This window comes from Tyto alba, unplaced genomic scaffold (genome assembly GCF_018691265.1).
Source record: "Tyto alba isolate M040663 unplaced genomic scaffold, T.alba_DEE_v4.0 Super-Scaffold_12, whole genome shotgun sequence".
Taxonomy (NCBI): Eukaryota; Metazoa; Chordata; class Aves; order Strigiformes; family Tytonidae; genus Tyto; species Tyto alba.
The window spans coordinates 6,322,015-6,343,773 of NW_024881274.1; the positions used below are offsets into that span (position 1 = coordinate 6,322,015).

The 21,759-nt window shown below is 43.4% G+C and overlaps 1 protein-coding gene across 8 annotated transcripts; it reads right to left on the bottom strand.

Annotated features, from left to right (window-relative positions):
- Window positions 1-4,974: 4,974 nt before the first annotated feature.
- SMARCE1 (SWI/SNF related, matrix associated, actin dependent regulator of chromatin, subfamily e, member 1) lies at window positions 4,975-21,719 on the bottom strand. 8 transcript variants are annotated; one of them, XM_033004130.2, is made up of 11 exons: window positions 21,619-21,717; window positions 20,717-20,767; window positions 20,157-20,200; window positions 16,918-17,085; window positions 14,617-14,697; window positions 13,352-13,483; window positions 11,600-11,771; window positions 8,958-9,130; window positions 7,879-7,980; window positions 7,101-7,311; window positions 4,975-6,305 (listed from the first exon to the last, which is right to left on the bottom strand). In XM_033004130.2, the coding sequence occupies exons 2-11, from the start codon at window positions 20,721-20,723 to the stop codon at window positions 6,094-6,096; spliced, it is 1,302 nt and encodes a 433-aa protein (XP_032860021.1). In that variant the 5' UTR covers window positions 20,724-20,767; window positions 21,619-21,717; the 3' UTR covers window positions 4,975-6,093. The 8 variants fall into 8 exon arrangements, with proteins under 8 accessions (XP_032860021.1, XP_032860023.1, XP_042643215.1 ...); XM_033004132.2 differs by having other exon boundaries at window positions 16,981-17,085; window positions 21,619-21,715; XM_042787281.1 differs by lacking the exon at window positions 21,619-21,717 and adding an exon at window positions 21,511-21,529.
- Between the last annotated feature and the right edge of the window lie 40 nt (window positions 21,720-21,759).

Sequence of the window (21,759 nt, forward strand, 5' to 3'; positions counted from 1 at the left end):
TCTTCGGGTACGAGACATGGAGAGACTCAAACCACCATCCAGCAGCGCCGTCATGGAGACGGTGCCGGGAGCCTGAGCCTTCCCCTTGGCACGTCCCACCCAAAGCTTCACCTACACTCCAGGAAAGTGCTTCTCCACTTCCTTACGAGTTACCTGGTCCGTGAACAACCTTCCTGAATGCCCCCGGGCACGGGATTCCTCCAAAGGATCCCTCTGCCCCAGGTGAAGCATTTCTCACTACAGCTTGCTCTTGTCAGAAGGTTGGGGAGAGGGAGAAGACAGATGCCGAGTTCTTTTTAGTGCCTTTAGTTTCTATTTGCCCTGACCTCTGTGAAGCTAGAAACCCCCCAAGTGCCGCTCACCGTGCTGAGCCGGGGTGTGCGAGCCAGGCTGCGTGCGTTGCGTGGTGCGCTGGGGCAGCCAGCAGCCTCACAGGCGGGGGGGTTAAATCCACAGCCCACGCAGCTGTGTGGTTTGAAACCCTGATCACAGCCGTAAAAAACCCCGATGTGTGCTGCAACAAACACCGTGGCTGCTGGCTGGCACTTACTGGATATTACATGAGAAAGCCTAATGACTACTAGCACTTTGTAACTAAGGGTAAAACTGTTGGTTGGTTTGGTTGGTTGGTTGGTTGGTTGTTTTTTTCCCCTCTAACCCAGCTCCAGGCAGGTGGGTTGCAGGGAGGCTCAGAGACACCAGGCAGCAGCGCCTGCTCCAGCGCTTCGACCTCGCCAAGCACACAGCCTGCGCCAATTATCCCCTTGAATTGGTGATGAGGAGTATTTTTCTCAATATTCCAGCAGCCAGGACTGCAGGGAACACTTGTCAGTTAAAAGGATGGAAGGAGAGGTGAGCGGAGGAGCAGAGCACAGGCAGTGCAGCTGTAATGGCCCTGTGTCAGCTCAGGGTTTTTAGACTGATGGCCAGTCTGAAGGCATTTTATTTAAATAAGTTTTGATAAATGGAGAAAAACTCCTAATTTTTTTTTTTTTTTTTTTCCTAAATAAAAACCAAAACCTGCCTAGCTGGGGGTTTAGGACAAAACCTGTGAGGAAGGAAAGGGGAACTAAACCCTGGCTGACCCCTTGAGGCAGGGTGGACACAGAGGCTGGTCCGCAGGTGGGGCACTGGGGAAAACCCACCCCAGGGCAGATGGGCGACCTCACAAAGCGCCTGCCCTGAGCCACGCTCCCCGCGGCCGGGGAGAGTGCAGAGCCCTTCAGCAGAGCCCCCGGCCCCCCCTCCAGTGCCGCGCACGCCTGCGTGCCCCCGGGTGACCCTCCCCGGGGCTCTGGAGCGGCTCCCCCCGGGTTTGGGGATGGGGGTGTCCCCGCTGTGCGCTGAGCCGCCGTGCAGCGCTGCCGCGCAGGCTTCAGGCGGCAGCTCCTCACGTGCAGCGAGCTGCCCTGGCCTCCCATCCCTGCCAGGCTCTGGGTTTACTTTGATATTTTATCCCTCTAAGGCTTCTCTAATCTGTTTTATTTCCTTCTATCGTAGGAATAATCCTTTATGTAAGCACACCTTCTGCAGCTGGAGGCCTCGTTTCACTCGGAGCGGATTAACTTTGCAGGACTATCCCTTGTGATGCACAGGTGATTTTATTTTTTAAGTCTTTGTTTAGTTTCTCTAGAGGTTGTTTTTTTTTTCCCCCTAAGGTTTAGCTGCTGCACAAACATGAGACTTTTGTCTTTCACAGGAAGTTAACCTTGATCACACATGTAAGGCAGTGCTTCGAAAGGGTATTTAGGTACATAAAGTTCTTAAGAGGTTAAGTCCTCTGAGTGAGTTTCACTAGAAGTGAAGCATTTTGCCTGCTGAACTGCTTTTGAACAACTGCACAAGGTGCCTAGTTCATATTTTGACATCTAAATACATTCCAATATTTACCCTTTGGGGCCTGCTCCATGCTAGGTACCTGTTATTATATTTCAGTTTTCTAGGTCAGAAGGCTTTGGGAGTGATAAAAATCTAATAATTACATTAATGCAAAAAAAAAAAAATTCAAAAACTTTAAGAACAATTTTTTTAACCCAGGCTTCTTAAGAACTTTTACTAAGTGTATTTTTGTGGTGAGATAAAAGCATATTTTTGAGAACTACCCGATACAGAAGAGAACATTTGCCTACTTGATTTTACTGGCAGAACAAACCAAACAGCGGAGCTGTGGTGATGTCAGAGGTCACAAAGCATGAGTCAGACTCTCTAAAAAAGCCTGGTTTTTCTTGAAGAAAAAAAACAAACCAAAGAAAACAACTGCCAAACAACTCCCTCGCCACAATGCAATGTTTTGGATTTGCCCCTCAGTTCTCTTATCAGGCCCCCGGGGGTGTGAAAGACTCGCCAGCTCTCGGGGACCCGTGGGAGGCGGCTCAGCCCCCCCCGATGGGGACCCCAGCCTCTGTCCCCAGCAGTACGGGCGCCTCGGCGGCCCCTGCAGCACCCCACAACAGCAGCCTGCACCCACACCTGCCCCGGGAGCCAGGGGACACTCGCCACCGCTGGAGGAGGAGGAAGGAGCCCCAGGAGCCTGCACCCACTTGCCAGACAAAGGCGCACAAGGCGCAGAGGAAGCAAACAGCAAAGCCAGCGGCACAGCAAGCTGGAGCCTTTATCTGCTCCATCGTCCCCGGGGGAGGGTTTCGGGTCCTGCCGGGGACCCCCAGGTGGGCGTGTGGGCCCCCCCCCGAGCTCCCCCCGAGCCGCTCGCTGCCAGCAGCCACTTGGCTGGAGGTGCCGGGCGGGCACCGGGCTGCTGGTCCCAGAGGCAGGAGCACGGCGAGGGAGCGGCGGCTCTCGCCAGGCGGGTCCCCTGGGGATGTGCCTGGTGCTCGCGTCCCTCGGGCACCGCGGGGCCTGGTCAGTGTCCAGGCGCTGCTGGGCACTTGTTCAGGAGGTTTTCATGAGCTTGGAGGAGTTATTTTACCCTTGAAGACGACACCTACTCGTTCAGGTACACACCCCAAGCTGCAAGACACCCTGTCTTTGCCAAAAATTACTGTTATTTACATATACCTTGAGAATATGTAGCAGATGAAAAGCACAAACGGCCTTCAGGACCCAAGGCTGTTGCTAAAAGCTGTTGCACAACAAGCGTTTGCAGCACCTGAGGTGTGGAGTCTCCTGCTCTGACACCAGGCACTTCCAGCTGAGCCCCGTGTGCTCAGGCCCCCGCCCTGGGCGGCAGCTGGTACCATTCAAGAAATCAGAGCTTTGCGGTGGCAGCAACAATCATTCAAGAAAATGATTTTTTAGAAGAGCAGATGTTTCTGTGAAGGACAGGCTGTGCAATCTTTTCCAAGTTTTGCCTTCAGTTTCGAAAATCTGAAAGCATTGTATCATTGGCAAGAACTGCCTTATTCATTGAAACAAGTACAGATCTGATGTCTGCTTAATTGGTTTATTTTTTACTCAAAGCAAGAAAATATCTAGCGGAAGGTACATGCATCTCTGAATTTTCAACCAGCATCACGATTTTTCATGATGCGAGTTTCCTCATACTAATGAGTTAGTGGAACGAATAACCCTCCTCTCTTAATTACTGGCTTTTTGTCACAGTTAGTTATGGAATGTAAAACCAAAATGGGTCACTAGGTAACTCCCCCCTTCTTGTAAGTGCCTCAAGATGTATCTTTCTAAAAGCAATCCTTTTAATTGCTGGAAACTCCTAAAATGCAATTTAACTAGTACAACTGCAAGTGCTTAAACGTAACGGTGAGAACAACTTCCCACTCTTCCAAGAAACTGAAATTTTAATTTAAAATTACTCTAAGCAGGTTTCACTGCTTCCATTTTTAAAAACCTAAAGTAAGGAACACCCCTGGTTTCTATTTCCTCATAAGAGGGTTTTTTTTCTGTCCACCTTACACCTTATATCGGAACTCCTACTTTTCCTTGAGAGACGAGGCCGGTACAAGCTGGGGGGTGAGTGCTCGTTAGAGCAAAGCTGCCGTCGGTGGTTTTGTTTCACTGGGAGGTGGGAGCCAGCGCAGGTGGGGGAGCGGGTTCCCTTGTTCACGTCAAGGGCTCCTCGACAGGCACCTCCGGGTTTTCCCCCGGGGAAGAGAAGGGGCAGTGCAGAGCCTGGCGTGCGTTTGGGGGTCGGGGGGTGTTACAGTGAGGGTTAAATCGGGTCTCCAGAACGACAGTAAATTTTCCTGTTTCACAGAGCCAGCGCAGCCCAGGAGCTCCAGCGAGCACTTGAACAGGGAACTTCTGCTCGGCCCCCACTGCCCAAAGGTTCACTTGCCTTGGAGCACGAAATGAAATTGTGAACTACAAGGCAGAGACTGAAGAAGCTATTTCATGTGAGCACGAGATGGTGCCTGATTTAATAACCGCTTCCGAGCAGAAATAAAGGCCCAGATCAGCTCATGAAATCTGGGGAACTTGGGGAGAATGCACAGCAGTTACTCAGCAGAAAAAATTGGCTTCAGATATTAAGTATTTGGACACCAACTGCATCTCCCTCATTGTGTCTTGTGAATTCACACCTCAGCCCTTCAGGTAGGAAATGTTACTTAAATTTTACTTGGTTTAAAGTAACGTGAAACCAATTTCTGATAAGCTTACAGGCAAAGGGACTACAAGCTCATTAATACTTACATTATTTAGTCTACAAATTGTTCCAGTCATTGGCTTTTAAAGTCAACAGTGATCATCAGAGATCCTTCTAGACAGAGCCAGCATTAAACAAAAGCCTAGAGCAACTTGGGAATTTTCAAAGTGCTTTTGCAGCATAACTTTGTGTGTGTAGTGTAGCTCAGTAATGAATTCCATGGGTTGATTCTCCTCTGGGCTGAAGATGGAGAACAGCTGATGAAAGCCCTAAATCAAATACAGGCATTACCTTAAAAGACAAGAACCAGACCACTCTTAAGTTTAAAAAAACCAAACGTGTTGGATTTTATTATTTTTAGACCATTAAAAAAAAAAAAGGGTTTAAAAAACCATTACCATCTGACATACCCACTATTCTGTAAAATCATCCTAGTTTATTGAAGCATACGCATCATGTGTTCTCTTACAGTTGGGAAGTCACGGGACAGCTTGTATCTGCAGTTAACAGTATTTTTCTCTTCAGTAGGGCTTCTGCTTATACAGGGCAAAACGGGGCATTTTTAGTGCATCTGTAGAGTTCCCAGAGGTTTGGAAAGCTCAGGGCAAGCAAAAGTGGGTTTTACCATTTGTGCCATAACAGCGACCGCCTGCTCAGAACACGGGCGTGTTTAAACACTCTCCTGCTCTGTACTTTGCCATCTCTGGCTGAGGTCACACCAGAATAGCGTAGTAGCAGATAAAGGAGTTTGGTAAAGAGAGCAAAGACTCTTGTCGAAAAGAATCCTGCATCACAGAACCAAACCCCTGGGGTACAGCCTTTACTTCACGGGGACGATGCTCAGCCCTTTGGGGTCGGATCTGAAACGCCGCGTGCAGAACACGAGCTGCAGAACAGCTACTCCGAAAAGACAACAAATATTACACCCCCCCCCCCCCTTCCAGCCGCGGGGCTGCTGTGGCCCGGTTTGGTTTCGGCAGGTGGGGGAGATGCTCTGGGCTACCCCCAGCTCGGGCATCCAGCCTTCGCTTCATGGCCACGCCAGCGCCCAGGCGCCTCAGGCACCCGCCAACCTCTCGAGAGCGCGAGTGCCCAGCAGCCCGGGCACCGCGCGGCGCCGAGCCGGCACCCCGGGGCAGCCGGTCCCTCCGCAGAGCCAGGGGCCGGAGCCCACGCAGCCCTCGGGCCCACGCGGTCCCTGTGCTCGTGTCCCAGGAGGGGAGACGGCCCCACTTCCAGGAGGAAACCCCGCCCAGCGCTGGCTTTGGAGGGCAGGAATCCCAAGCAACAGGAAGTACCTCTCCACGTTGTAACAGCTGTGTTGAGACACGAGGGTTTCTTTTCTGTCTGCTGCAAGATGCCCTTTGCCTCTGAAGGCCCCTTTAATTCGCTAAGCTGATCATCTGACACGTTACTAGAAGCCAGCATCCTTTGGAGACAAGTGATACAGGCAAGGGAGATACAAAAGCCGCGCAGCACATTCTGAAATCAAAACAGTATTTCATTAAAAAGAGACACATGAACTGAGTCAATATTTATTCTTTCTTCTCACTATCCTCAGCGATAGGGTCTGCAGGAGGCTCTTCAACCGTCGCGCTGTTGCTCTCTGACCCAGTGTTGCTGTCACTGGTTCCCTCCTCTGCAGTGCTATCGACCCCTTCTTGGCCACTCTCCTTATCATCCGGGGTGGATGTTCCCTCTTCACCATTCTGCTGGTTTTCTGTGCTCTCTTCGGGGTGAGGCTCTTCTGCAATAAGATATTTCTCAGTGTCATTTGCATGCCAATACATTCGTTTAGCTTGTGCAATTAGAATTTAGGAAGCAACAGGACCTGTGAAAAACCCGGGCGTTCCAGAGCAGTTATTTCCGTCAGGCAGAGGGCGCAGCCCGAGGCACCGCTGACAGACCTCGCGGTGCTTGGGGCGGACGCGGTGCTGCCCCAGCGTCCCCTGCCTGACCTCACCAGCTGAGCCACAAGCAAGCAACGTGCCTTGTTACACCAGAACTCACTAGAATTCAAACGCCTTGGCCTCCTTTCCCTTACGCTCATGCTGTTACAGCAGTGACTCACTGATATTAGCCAGCGATACTCTTAAATACAACAGTAGTTCCCAATGTCACTGTACAGACTGCAAACCAGCCTGCAAATCACCTTGGAAGAGCAGCACAGAAAGAAGTGCTGTTCTATCATCCTTGCTAGACGTTGAGACTAGGACAAGGAAACGCTCTCCGTTGCTCCTGGCTAACTCATGTCTAAAAGGTCAGTTAGGTTTACAAAGCAGTTTTTGTCCCTTACGTATATGACACACAAAGCATTACACAGGGCTTTGTGGTACCTTACCCTTCTCCCTTTTTAAAAAGGAGCAATGTAATGAGAAGAAAGCAAACACCTGTGTTCACCAAGATGAAGCTGACTATTCGGAATGTTGTTCTTCCCACTAACAGCAAAACCAAGGGCATTCCGGGCCCAGCTGGGCCTCTACAGACACTTCAGTGCTGATCCTCTGAGGATTTTGAAGCTGGTCTTCAAAAGTGCAGTTACCTGTCTCCATTGGAGCGCTCTCCTCTTCTTTCTTCTCCTCTATCTTGTTAGCTGCCTGTTCTTCCTCAGCTGCTATGTTATTTTGACTGCGTTCCGCTTGCTCAGCTGCTTCTTTTTCCCTTTCCTCCTGCCTCTTGCGAGCCTGTTCCTCAGCTTGAGCAATTTCAGCTGCAATTTTTTCCATATCCACTTCCACCTTCAAACTGCATAACTAGGAATTAAAAAAAAAAAAATAAAATAAAGGAACGCTCTTCTGCTACGTCCGTTACATTGAAAACCAAAACATCAGTAACATCAGTCAAACTCCATTATGAGTTCAGTATTTCTACACGCAGCATAATGATTTAATTTGACAAAGCTTATATTAAAAGCTTCAGCAACTCGGGAGGGAGCCACAAGCATATTACACACAGAAAAAAGGGGGATAAACAACCTAAACCTTCCAATTTGCAGGCAGCCAGGGGCAGAGCAGCCCGTTCCCCGCGGTGGCTTCAGGCCACCCTCCCCGAGCTGCTGTGCTGAGCCGGGCCGGTGGCGCCTGCAGGCACCGCACCGGCGCCGTGTCACCGCTCCCTGCCACTGCCGGCGCACGGACACGGCTGACACCGTGTGCCAGGACCCCCCCACCCCCCCCCAGGACCCCCCCCACCCCCCCAGGACCCGGCAGCTGTGTCATTCTACGTGACTGAGCACAGAACTGAACGGAAGTGGGCAGCGCTTGTTCAAGCGGGCAACGGGCAGATTCCTCGGAGTAAGCGGAGAAAAGCGAGAGCCGTACCCTTTTAAGCTCGTTGTTAAAGGATTCGGTGCTTTCCAAAAACTTCCTCTTCTTTTCCTGGTGACGCTCTTCAATTTGCAGAAGCTCAGCTTCTAGTTTACGCTGGAAATGAAATAAACAGTAAGAACCTTCCCGTGCAGTCATCTGAAGAACTGGACAAAGGTTACAGCTACGCACTTTAGATTAAAACATTACAATATACCCACATATAATATAGAACCTCCTTATGCCTTCCTCCATCTGAACCCAATAGCTAAGAAGTTCATATTGCAAAGTGTGAACAGGAAATGGGGCTGTGCAGTAATTCAGGATTGGCTAGGCATGTTATAAATGAAAAACAGTATGTACTCGAGGTGAATCTTCCAGCATAAAATCTATACATTTTCTTTCCTATTATACAGCCCACAGGTATATGTACACATCAATTACACCCTCAGTGCAGAGAGACCACAGTTCAAAGGAAAGAAGGGATACTACCCCCCCTCCACCCTCCAAATCTTCTTTTGTTAATTAAAAAAAGCCACGAATCTCTAATTCTGGTGCCTCGGGCTTTTCACCTACAGGTACACTGACCACAGTGCCAGGGTTCTTTAGTTAACATACACGTTTTCAGAATACAGGCTGGTGCCCAGTCAAAGGCAGGTGAAACGTGCAAGTTTGACCTCACTAGATTTGCTCGCATACATTTAACTTTCAAAGAAAAATGTTACAATAGGGAGGATTTGCTGTAATTATTACATTACAAACAAGATTGTGAGTCATAAGCTACCCAAAAGTCACAATTCCACCAGTACCTATTAAACTGAAGACTTACACTACATACAGAAGGGTTATGTATAAAGAGCAGCTATGGAATTAATACTTAATACAGTGTTTGACATGATTCTCAGTAACAAAACAGCACCCAAGGTGAAGTCTCACATCTTGCAGCTCCCAGAAAAAGCAAAGATTAGTTGTTTGAGCCCACAGAACATTGACACCCAACAAGAACAGTCATGCAGATGATCAAATAATCCCAAGACTTGGAGTGCAGCCCAACAGCATTATGTTTTAGCTGCCTTCATGTCATTTATCGTTACCTGATGAACCATCAAAGACTGAACCTGGCGCTTCAGAACTTGCATTCTGGCTGTAGTGACAACAGAGCGGACGTCGGGCACCACGCTTTCACTCAGAATCTCACTGATGAGACGATGGTTTCTCTGGAAACGAGCCGTGGCTGTGTGCTTCATAGAAAATCCATCGTCGTAATCTGAAACAAGAGTTTTAGGTGCTACTGCTTTAATTCCACAAAACGAGTACCAAGGCTAATGGCACTGTACCCACATTATCGCTAATTAAAAAGCCCTCTAACACCAGCTGCTGTCATGTCAACGTTCATACTAACACCTACAGAACATCAGGTAAGCAGAAAAGACAAGGTGAGGACAGAGCAGTATTTACGCTGGCCCAGCTCTAACACCTGCGATGTCACATGCATTTCCCACACGTCTGAAATTTGGCCTAACCTGGTTATTTACTGTGTCGCTGTCTGTGTTTCCAGACTATTAATACACCAATAAAAACCATTCCTGATTAATCATGTTACCAGAACAATATCCAGGGCAAAATACCAACAGGAGTGTGACTCCTCTATAAATGAGCTTTGTAGCACAGATTATAAAGACTTATTTTTCTGAAACACTGAGGAATGAAAGCACGAAGCAGTGATACATGCTTACTCATCGCTGAAAATTCAAAGTAACGTATTAAGAGTATTCAACTATTTTACTAAATGCAGTTCTCTGAAGAACAGTTACTGAAAAAAAAATACTTCAGGAGAAAAAGTACACAGGTATAGAGGTCTAGTGCTGGTCTCCTTGTAAGCTAGCAGGAACTAAACTGTCTTGGTTGGCATGCACCTACAGGATTAACTACAACGATCTAAGAATATTTCAGGTCAAGGACTTTATTTTTCTCTCTGAAAGAGAGCTTCTAATTTATGGCAAGATACTGAACTTTAACAATTTTAATCTAGTCACAGAATTTAACATCAACTACAGTATTACGGATTGTACTAGGCACTCATTTTAAAAGTAAAATTCAGTTTGATGCTACGAAGCAGAACAAAAAAGTATGTGTTTATGTTTCCTATATCTCGCAGCACTCAAAAGCTTCCAGCCCCCAGACAACAGAAGTCCTCCTTTCTGTATTTCTTCAAGGGAAGCTGGCAAAGCCTTTCAACATACTACATTTCAAAACAGAGTCTGCAGTTCTGGTATCAAGAACCTACCTATAAAACAGACTCAAATAAATTCAAGTAAAACTAATTAGAATTTAAAGCACGGTAATTAAGTAGCATTAAGTATAGGTGAGGAAACAAACCTAGAAGAAACTCTTGTAATTCTTGAGTAATAAAGTTATGCAAAAAGTATGAATTATCTTCCAGAATTATGTCATGTAGAAAAGTCCAGAAGTTGAATTTATTTTACATCATTTTTCTACTGGAGATAACTCTTCACCTATTCACAGAAATCTTGAGAATCCTAACATATAATTCCAGAAAATATTACCAAATATAACTAGTTTAATGAAGGTTTCTGTCTCCTTTATTTCAATGTGTTATATTCAATTTCTTATTGAGGTATCTGATTAAATGAAGCAAAAAGCAAAATAGTGGGAAGATAACAGATTTGCAGGAGGCAAATAAGTTATTAAACAAATTGGTCTCAAAGTTGTGCCTTTGTCCTCTGAATAAGATCCCTTTTATGCGAAAAGTTCTTGATCCTAGTGACATGTAGGATTGGACAGAAGCAACATTTCTGTCTCAGAAAATAACTTGCTGGTTTGTACCAGATGTAAACAGACACAACGTGGGGCCTCGTGCAGCCGGTTCTGGCTGAGTTCATTCGGTGCAGGTAGCACAGAACAGAATCTGAAGGCCCCAAATGCCAGCTACTCCAACCCTAAATACAATTACATAAATTCTTGAGTAACCTCACACTGGGGAAAGTGCTGTTTGCCATAAGCTTTATCTCAGGGGTGTGCTTTTACAAGGGGGAAAGAAAAAAAAGAAAAGGGTGTAACTGACTGAATACATTTTTTCACCCTCAGGTTTCAACAAGCATTTGGTCATGAAAAGTAGACATTAGGTGTATGAGTGAGTTTTCCCACTGGGTGGGGTGTATTTCCTTGCAGTCAAATGAACTTTCAGAATTTTCTCATCAACTTGTCAACAGCAAGGGTAACTTCTTTTCTAAACAATCTCAAATGACTGCTGTTGAACGCATTCAAAGTTCAGGTGCTCTTAAATCATACCAGAACTCTGCCCATCAGAATTATGTGCTCCTGGTAATAAAGCACAGGATTCTATTCAAGCTGGACTGAATCAGGCATCCAAGCCTTTTATAATGCGTATGTTAAAGCCATTACAGAGCTCTAAGCAGACTTACTCGTTCGGAACTGTAAGCATTACTTCACGCATAATTAAGGGTTGGAATAACTTTTGCCACTGGCTTGCCACCTTAGTTTTTGGAAGCAAGGCGAAGTCGGCTGTTCGCTGTATGAAATAAAACGTGATAATGGCAATCAGCATTAGAGGTACCAAACCAGAAAGGAGTCACGTTAAGCACTGGGGAGGCTGCGCTCCGGCAGTTTGCTGTCTCTGGCATCCAATCCTTTATGCTGTCGGCCTGCAGTGAGCCCGTCTCACCGGACGGGCATACAGATCCTTTGTGCTTACCATCTGGGTCTTCTGCTGGCTGTATACTCATGTAAGGTTCCCCCTTCTCCATGCGTGACTGCCTTTGCCGGCTTTCCTCTTCCAGCGCAGCCTCAGCACGACTTTTTGCGTTGATGTAGGCAAGGTACGCAGGAGAGTTATGGTAGGCCTTCATGGACTCATTGTACTCTATCTGAAACGTGACCAATATCGTTTGATTGCACCATTGGACGATTTCAGACTTGACATAACTGTAGTCTGTCACTCAAACTGTAGTTACACAGACAAAGCTAGTGTGAATCATCTGGCTGACACACAAGCGACCATATTCTCAGTCTTTCTTTTCACAAATTAAAACTTCTTCCACAGTCATTCATGTTTTAAAAACCCTATCTGGGCTTTTAGGTACATTTCAGTTTTAATACCTGACAAGTTTTTTACGATAGCTTTGTTTTTTGAGATTTAAAAATCAAACACCTCAGAACAAGGCATTTATAATCTGACAAACTCTGGTAAGATTAAGAAAAAAAAAAAAAGAGTTAATTTAAAATGTTCTCAGTGATATTCTGGAATTCTAACTAGCTCTTTGATTCTGATTTATTCTCTTATCCTTATTCCAGTATGTCATGAACCAGTTTTCAAAGTAACTTATGATTTTTCCATTCTTTGATCCATCCCTGCACTGGGATGATACAGAATGTTGCAGCCAGACTACTGTCTCCTCCTGGTAGCAAGACTGCATCACTATTTTCACCTCCTTTGAAGTATTTTTCCTTTTGAATTGCTTTCTTTAATCTCACTTTTAAAATCTGCCAAGTCTAGATTTTGTACAGTGACTTGAGATATTTCTAATGAAAAATGAGATATAATCTACAATATTGTTAGAAGTACCTAAGTACCTAAATGTCTTGTTTTCTTTTATGAATAGGATTGGAATCCATCTATCTAGGCACTGGAAAAATATAAACAAGATGGCCCCTGCCCCAAGGAGCTTACAATCTAAACATCATTACCAAGTTAAAAATATAGAATTCCTTGATTTTTTTTCCAACTAAGAGCATCCAACTTTGAAGGACTTCTCTATGGACTTGGAATAAAAACATCTTAGATTTGACCAGGTTATACACAGCCTCAGATGCCTGCCAGGTTTAAGTACAACACAGCAGCTGGACAAGTTTCCCTTTTGCACCTTAGGATCACAGTAACAGTCTTGTAAAGGTCCTCAGCACTTACCAACCTAGACATGAGGTAGCTGTCATTTTTTGTCATTACGATCAATAAAAACAAAACCACAAGAAAATCCTAAAAGTGGTAGCATTGGTCTATTAAAAACAAAACACTATGTCATAGCGTGGAGTTACACCAGATTACACCACGAAAACCAAACCCTACGTGACTGGACGTCTTTTACGAACACGTTCATGACAACAGAAGTAGTTGCAGAGCACCAGTTTTGAAAGAGGATTTTGGTGTTGAGACAATCTTTTCAATACTGATGTTGTACAATCAAATCCATTCATTAAACAGTTAAAATCGACACTCAATTATAAATACTTCATTTTGAATTAGGTCTAAAAACTGACCAGTCACAGTTGATGTACAGTTATTAAAAAAAAATCTAAAAGACGTGTCAGGACATACTTCCATTTAAGTTACATACAGGGGTCTCGTGAATGCCTCATACACCACTGCATGGGTAAGATGAATTTTTCTTCTCAGACCAGTTCCTAGAAGAATCAGCTGTAATAAACATCCCAGATTTCTTCCATTTACCTTTTCAGCTTCATATTCATTCAAATACTCTTGCTTCTCTTCATCAGTGAGATCTCGCCACATTCCTCCAATAATCTTGCCAATTTCCCATAACTTCAAATCAGGATTGGACGCCTTCACTTGGTCCCAGACCTTAACAGAAACAGCTGGAGCTTTACTAATGATATCTAAATACTTCCAAATTAAACATTTTATATTGTCATCTCAGTGTTCTTTCTGGAATCACCATGAAAAACAGGATTAAGTTAGGAATGAGTTTGGCTAAACTATCTCGATTATTTTCTGGGGCAGGAAGTCAGTAGGAAGCCATCTACCGAAACAGGGAATTGCTGAAATTGCTTTGGTTTCATGAGAATATTGCCTTTAACCCTCTTAATTCTCTTCTTAAATGCACATCGCTGCATCTCTGGGAAAAAAAAACGCTACCGAGTAAACACATCCAGCAGTAGATTATGATAAAGAGCACTGAGCTTTTCAGATCAGAATGGAACATTTCAAAATATTTTTCAGTCTTGCTGATCAATTTGAGTTCCAACAAGTTCTGACTCCACCAAAAATGTTTCTAACTTTATAGGGAAAAAAAAAAAAAAAGAAAAAGGAGAGAGCTGCCAGTGTTATTTCTTGCTGCGCCACTTGACTCTTTTTATTTTTTGTTGATGGTTTTTTGCCTAAGACAGACATGCTGGTAAAGATACTTTACCAGAAGTGGAAGAAATTCCTTCTGGCTCTCCCGCTTCAGACAGGCTGACATGCCCTCCCCATGCCCCATCAGATTTCAGACTCCACAAGAGTCTCTCTCCTACTTTCTGTCAAACAGTTCAGAGAACAGCGAAGCAAACGTTGCCACAGGCTAGGTTGGTGAAGGAGAACATGCAAAGTCCACTCATTGCTACTCTTCAGTCCAGCTACAGCACTGTACCAAGCCCAGTTTACCGCAAGGAATATTTCCTTTATATAAAAAAGTTCTGTCAGTAAGTCACAGGAACTTCTGAATGTGGCAGTGTGGATCCTTGTCAGCAGAGACAGTGGTAGTAATTATCATTTTAGAGAAAACCTTTCCCCCCAGAAATTGGCAACTGTATGAACAGACTACTGCTGCCTTTATTCTGAAGGGCAACGCATCTGTACTTTACAATTCCCTCAAAAGAACGTGCAGGCTGTTAGAAGTAAAAGTTTAGAAGCTGAAACTAAGATAATAAGCAATTAATTGTTAGCACATACAAACACTAATTTTTATTATTACTTGTTTGACACTATATACCCACCTTCCGGCTGTACCTCATGTAGGGCATCAGGGGCTTGTCTGGGGGTTTGGGGGGCTTTGGAATGGTAATACCAGAGGAAGCCTATAAGAGAACCGAATAAATCCATTTGTTAATGTGAATGCTGGACAGTTTCCACACACGCTAGTTTTGGAAAACACTCACTCTTGTGCAGTTAACACAAACCACACACCCCCCCACCAAGAGAAGCAAGGAACGTCACCAAAATTATTACCCAAACTGTGAACACAGTCCTCACAGTAATATTTTTCCAGTTTAAGTTTGTCCTTTTATCTGTAACTTTAGAGTAACTAGATACATCTTCAAAAGGGCTCCATATTCTTAAATCTGAAATACACAGCTTCGAAATTCACATGGCAACACCAATCCCAGGAGGTTGTTTTTCTGACTTCTGACGAGCAATTTATTTTACCTGTTTTGAGAAATTTAAAGTGGCTACTGCACCCGTGAAAAAAGATGCGGAAAAAGTTTAAGATCACGAAGTTAGAAACATATTTTCATTTTTAATCATTTTAGCAATGTATTTGTCTGCAAAATTTTTCAGTGGTAATTTGGAGCCAATTAAACTACTCCTTGTAAAAGGAAAACAACCCTATGCAGCTGAGCTGTCAATGTCTGTATTATTTGTACCCAAGCTGTATTTCATTGTCCACACTAGCCTGCAATATCTTTCTGTGCTCTCACCTTCCTTTAGGTTTGTACACAGTCAAGCACATTGCTCGCGCTAAACAAAAGGACACTGAGCACTAACTGGTGCTGACAGAAATCTGCTGCGTCCCCTCTCGTCCCCTCAATCTACAGGACACCTGACAGGGTTTTCTCCTAAAATAGCGCAGTAACATTACAGTCGCTGTCAACTGCAGGTTCTGAAAACCTCCACTTGTCAATATATATTTTTCATCTTCAATATACATTTTTCATAAAAATATAAAGCAGTTTCAAGATTTCAGGACTACGGCCATAGAGAAGCAGATACTTGTAGTTGGCCGAGAAGGCTCACATTCCGTAATCAGCTTTCAAATTTTTCCTCTTGATATTTTTTGTTTTGCTGAATTTATGGAGCTCTATGAAACAATGCATACAGAATTGTGTATAAATAATGTACATGAGGTATATGCATTACCAAAATGTATACATATATACACATACAGATGGATTTGAAAAACATTAACGGAACTTGTTTAATGCTTTTAAATTAACAGGAATCTAAAGACACCATACATATATTGATATATGCATGGCAGAGAAGGCTGTATATGCTTATGACATACAGAAACAATGAAAGTTCTCACACAAAACCTAACTTATGCTTGTATAAGGAAAAAAGTGTATGTTCAAATAGTATGTTCACTCAAGTTCCAGCTTGTATGCGGAAGGTCTTTTCTGTAAATGTTTTAACAAATCCGATGAACTTCATATATGAAGTCTGAAAGAAGGTTTATAGAAGAGAGGCATAAAAAAAGCACACTCATTAAAAGCACCATATATTTGTTCCTTGAGAAATCTTTATATCACCTTCCAAACTAATCAAACGTTTTGAGGTAGAAAGTTTTACATGAAAAACCTTAAAGTTATGAGAATTACAGAAACTTGAAAAAAAAATCAGGAATTTGTTCTATTTCGGTTGTGTTAGTTCTGAAAATGTTACACTTGCACAGTCTGTTTCCTAACTGCATTCAATACTCAGGGTTTTATCTGTACTTGAAAGAAGCCGTCCCCTCTCTCAACATGTGATTCCATCTCACGTTTACTCCATGAAAAATGAATGCAACATCCATTTTCCACGCACTGACAAAGTACAAAAGATCTGTAAAGACTATTTTATTATCACACTTCTGTTGAAAAAATAATTTCTGAACTTGGGACTTCGCAGTTATTACCAGACTAAGACTGGAAAGAAAAATCAAGGCTTGCATCTCTTGCATGGCTCAATGGTATGATGCAACTACTATCAAATGATCTCCAGTTTGCAAAATGTTGTTATTATTTTTGTGCCAATAAACCTCAATAAAATGAGCAGTTCCCTCCCTCCAAGAATTTTTACCCATGCTGCAGAACTCCTCCCTAAGCATGCAGTGGTCAGTGAAGACCACGAAGTCTGTCTTTTTGGAGTTCTGCATCATACACGATTACCACATTTTTTTCTCTGCTGAGTAGATTCCATTTTCCTGCAAAAGGTTTCAGAGTGAAAGGGAAGGGGGGTAGGGGTGGGGAATAAGAATCAGAAGTAATTTTTTGTTTTTATAAAGAAGCGGCAGCAGCCAAGACTCGGAAGAACCTAACTCTAAAGCCATTTCTGGTCAATTCCTGTTGTTTGCCGGATGATGTAATAGTTGATTCTCCTACCGTGACCCGGCTGTTGGTGCCCGGGTTCCCTCCCAGCCTGTAGTTGTTGTAGGCCAGATGGCTGTATGGATTGTATCCCACAAACCCTGGTGTGCTGGGCATTTGCTGATGGAAACAAATGAGACAAAAACACGAATGAGAAATGAGCTCAAACGAGGAAAACACAGAAATGAAAGTGAACTGCAATATGGCATGCAAAAGCAACCAGAATTTAAACAAGCAAATGAGGTGTAGCAGTTGGTATCTTCTCAACACAAAACTTACTCTGGTATAAACCTATTAAGGAAACAGGATTTTTAAGCAAATGTGTCACTACAAATTTCTGTCTGAAGTTGGTGATTTTATTTCTATTAAGTAACTCATTTAAACAAGTATTCTGTAAATCCAGCTCATACCTAATAAAATTTTCTAACATAAGCCACGAAGTAATTCAGAAATACTCTTATATCCAAAGGGTTAAGCTTACAAGGCAACAGAGTACATAGTAATTGGGTAGAAATCCCCAGTATTAACATTTACTACACCAATGAAAATACTTGTCTGCTTTTCCTCCCATCATTCTGCCTTTCCAACAAACATTATACTGGCAATAAACAGGGGTAAAAAAAATAATCTCTCAAAGCACCATCTGTGCACCATTACCAGTATCTGAATACTTTCCTGGTGGTTTGCAAGATTTAAATATTTTAGGGAACTGGGATTAGAAAGCTGAGAAAGAAAACAATTCACAGAGATTTCCTTCTGTAGTGAGGTAGGCTGCAGACTGACAGAGCTGAGGAACCACTGCAATAAGATCGACATGTTAGAAACTACAAACTAGTCTTTACGGATCACTGAATCCAAGACAATTTAAGTTAATCAATACATCTTCATTCATTCTTGGAAGTGCATCGATTTATTCTCACCTCATTAAAGTCTGATCATTAAAGTCTGATTTCTTTACAATCCGTACTTACCCATCATCTACACACAATCAAGTATCAGAAGGTTCATTGTATTCCCCTCTTCGCATAAATCTTTCTCCTGCCTTTTTCTATTATCCCCCACTTCCCAACCAAATTTTGTTGGAAAAAAAAAGGATCAACTATTTATAATTGCGACCAATTCCTGTCTGATGTGGTCTCATCATTCCACTAGGATTCACAATATCCTGTAGCAGTCACGATACCCTGTAGTGTTTCTAGACATTTAAGTGTCATCCGCAGTGTCCCACTCCTTAGTGGCACTTTGGCCCTTATAAGAAACACATATTCCAATAGTCTTTTGAAGTGATTTGCTGGCTGAACCTGTTCCAGACTACAATTACAAAAATTCTACAAGTAGGTTCAAGACTCTAAGAACCAAGGTATGACAAACACTGACAAAAATAACCTATGAGCTAAACTACATTATCTTGTGAAGTTTCAAGTACATGTAGACACACTGTAATTAGTTTATTTCTAAACATGCAAATACAGAGTAAAATTATCCTTTAAGTCAGCCTTCAAATATATATTTTATTGCAAAACTTTAACTCAGTCACAGCAGTTGACATTTACTCAATTTGTATGCCTGTGATGACATACACATTCACTATTTGATAAGATGCCATTTTACTATATTTTCTGTATTAGCATAATAACAGGTTTTGAGTATGTTGAACTACACCTCTTCAATAAAATCAGATGACTATTGTAATCTCCGTCTGATTAATTCTTTATTTCTGCAAGACAGGATTTAAATGTTACAAGGGAACTACCTTGCATTACATGCAGAATTTTTACTTCAGCTGTAATACTGTAGTTATGAGAACTACCGGTATTTTGTTGACTGTAGTAGCTGGAACTAGCTGTGGAAGAGCAAGCAAGGTTATTTGTCTGCTTTTATGAGTTGCATTAACAGAGCACCGATTATCATCTCAAGGACTGTATAAGTAACACAGAAGATGCTTGACAGTTGCAGTTTCAGAAGGGTGCATGAAACAAATTCTGAAGATGTTTAACTTGACTAAAGAATGTACCACATCAACATACACCATTTAACAACATCTGTACCCACGCTACGTCCCAAAGGAGCCACACAGGTATATGCACAGCTCTCGATGCAGGAATCCCGTTGTAAGAGCGGATGCCATCATGTTCCTTCTAATACTGGCACAAATCTATTAAGTTGTGTGCAAAATGAAAACTCTGAACCAACTACGCAAATTAAGTTTTATTTATGGAAATTCATAAGAACATAAATTATACATGATATAATTTTTAAGCCTCTTTAAATGTAAACTATGGCACAATAAATGTGAAGGATCCCGTTTCATCTAAATCCCATCCTGCAGTTTTCATCCCAGATGCAGAGATCAGGGATACTGTACTGGATAACAGCTTTCAAATTTTCTTTGGTAAAAAAATTTTCACTATAGCACCTCTGCTCATTTTTCTGTACAAAAGATTTGTATTTTCTCACATTAATATGTTGCTCCTAAAATGCAAGCTATTTAGAAATGTGAATGCTAGAGAAGAGGTGCATTTGCTTTCAAATGCTTTCCTGACCACAGCATACTGGTATTTCAGTACCTCTTTACACATGCATGAATGCAACTGGACTTGATTCAAAGCTACTGTTCATGTTTTCCTCAGTCTCATTCCATACCACTTTACTAGAAAGTAAAGTATTTCTCATGCCAAAATACCGGTGATTTCAAGAAATTTGAGGAAGACTGGTATCACGAGTGTTTTATTATTCTCACCCAATACAACAGAATTTTGTGTACACCTGCATGCCACTGAAAAACAGTCTAGGTATAACAGAAACGTCAAAGAAATGCACTGTTTGCCCATGATTTGGGCACAAGTTGAGTGGGAAGTTTTAGAGTTAAATATACCAGTTTGTTCTTAAATATTCCAGTATACTGTTGCAAACCACTGTGAATAACTTTAGACCAGCTGACTGCTTACAGAAAATCAAGTATCTGCAGGATCTAGCCTTAGAGGCAAAGCAGCAAACTTATTCAGCTTCTTTCACAAACTGTTTGAAAAAGCGAGATTAATTTAAACAATGCATATCATATTACTAATGGAATACAACTACTTTGTGTTTCCAATACAGGAAGGTGACGCAGCTCCATCGTTATCGCTCTGGTAAGTTATTAAAGGTTATATTACCAGCTCTGTATTAGTGAGAAAAATCATTATACTTACGGTTGCAGGAGCAGGGGTAGGAGGTGGGGCATAAGATGGCCTTTCTGTTAAGATATAAATGTAAGCAAGTTTTTTTTTTTTTTGAGAATTTAAATGTATTCCTTATAAGGCATCTGCTGAGCCAAATATTTGAGTGGTTTACAAAAACAAGGCAGAAATCCTACTCTCAAAGACTTTGCATTTTGACACTGATGAGTGTAAAGCAAAGAACACGAAAGAAAGAAAAAATTTAAGACCACGCCATTGCTATATGGCTAGCCTTTTATTTAGGCATAAGATTGAAGAATATGAAATCCATTTATATGCACATCTATTAAAAAGAATATAAGCAAAAATGCAGTGAAACAAGATTTAGGACAAGCTGTGATACCTGGATTTCCTACGAAAACAATATGCCAGAAATCAGCCACAGCAAGATTTAAGGCCAAGAGTTTGGCCAGAAATTACTACAATTCATATCATTCCTTTTAACCTAAGGAATAATAATTATCTCACAAACAGGTTCTGCTGAACCAGATCTTTAATTCATCAAGTTAAAGGAAAAAAAAATCTGAACTTACTTGACATTTTGATAGGCAAATTTTCAGCCACCTGACATTACATTTGTACTTCTGAAAGACAAAAAAATATCAAGCTATTAAGTATTATGCCTTTGCTTCCCCAAATCATTGAAACTTCAATCGTTAGTTACCGTTACCAAAAAGTTTGCTGGTTTTTAAATAAATACAAAAGAGTTTCTAAAAACTAAGTTGTTATCTCTTTGAAAAATGAATGGACTTTCCAAGGGATCTGGCCTTAAACAGCTGTAAAGTAACACTCAGGTTTGCATCATCTTCATATTAAAGGTTGTAAGTACATATATTTTTCCCCCCTTAAGAAATAAGAATAACATATCCCATTATTTTACGCTGTTTCAGAAAACTGGTATTAAAGCATAGATTAAAAAATTAAATAGTATCTCATTTACACGGTACAAGAAAAGTCATCACGGCACACGACGGAAGCTGTATCGCAGGACCACCGTCCACCCTTTAGCCACAAGCCCATCAGCGTGTGTGGAAAAAGCGCTGTAACAAAGCAGTATTTTTTTCGGCCTTTCTCTTCCACTAACTCCACCGGAGCCGCACCAGAAGCCGGACCTCCTTTTGAAATTCCTGACTGATAACGTGCTCAGCTTCGGACCCGCAGCAGCTCTCCCACACGGGCCCCGCTCCCCAGACTCCGCCGGAGCGCGGCCGGGGGGACCCCCAGCCCCGCCATCCCGCCCCCCCGCCCCCCCCAGGAACACGCTGCCCGCTCCGGGGGGGACACCACCCCACCCCCCCCAGCTCCGCGCAGCGGGGACCGAGCGCACCTCCACCCGGCGGCCCCCCCTCCGCCCCAGCGGCCGCCTGACGGGCCCGGGCCCTCGCCCCCCCGCTCCGCCGCGGCTGCGCCCCCGGGCCCGCCCGCCCCGACTCACCCGCTCCGCCGCCGGCCGCGCTCCCTTTGTTCCCCACCAGGCCGGGGGGGGGGGGGCGGCGGCAACAGCGCCTGCGCGCTCCCCTCCGCACTTTCGACACGCCGCCACCCCCCCCCCCCCCCCCCAGCCTGCCGCCGGCCT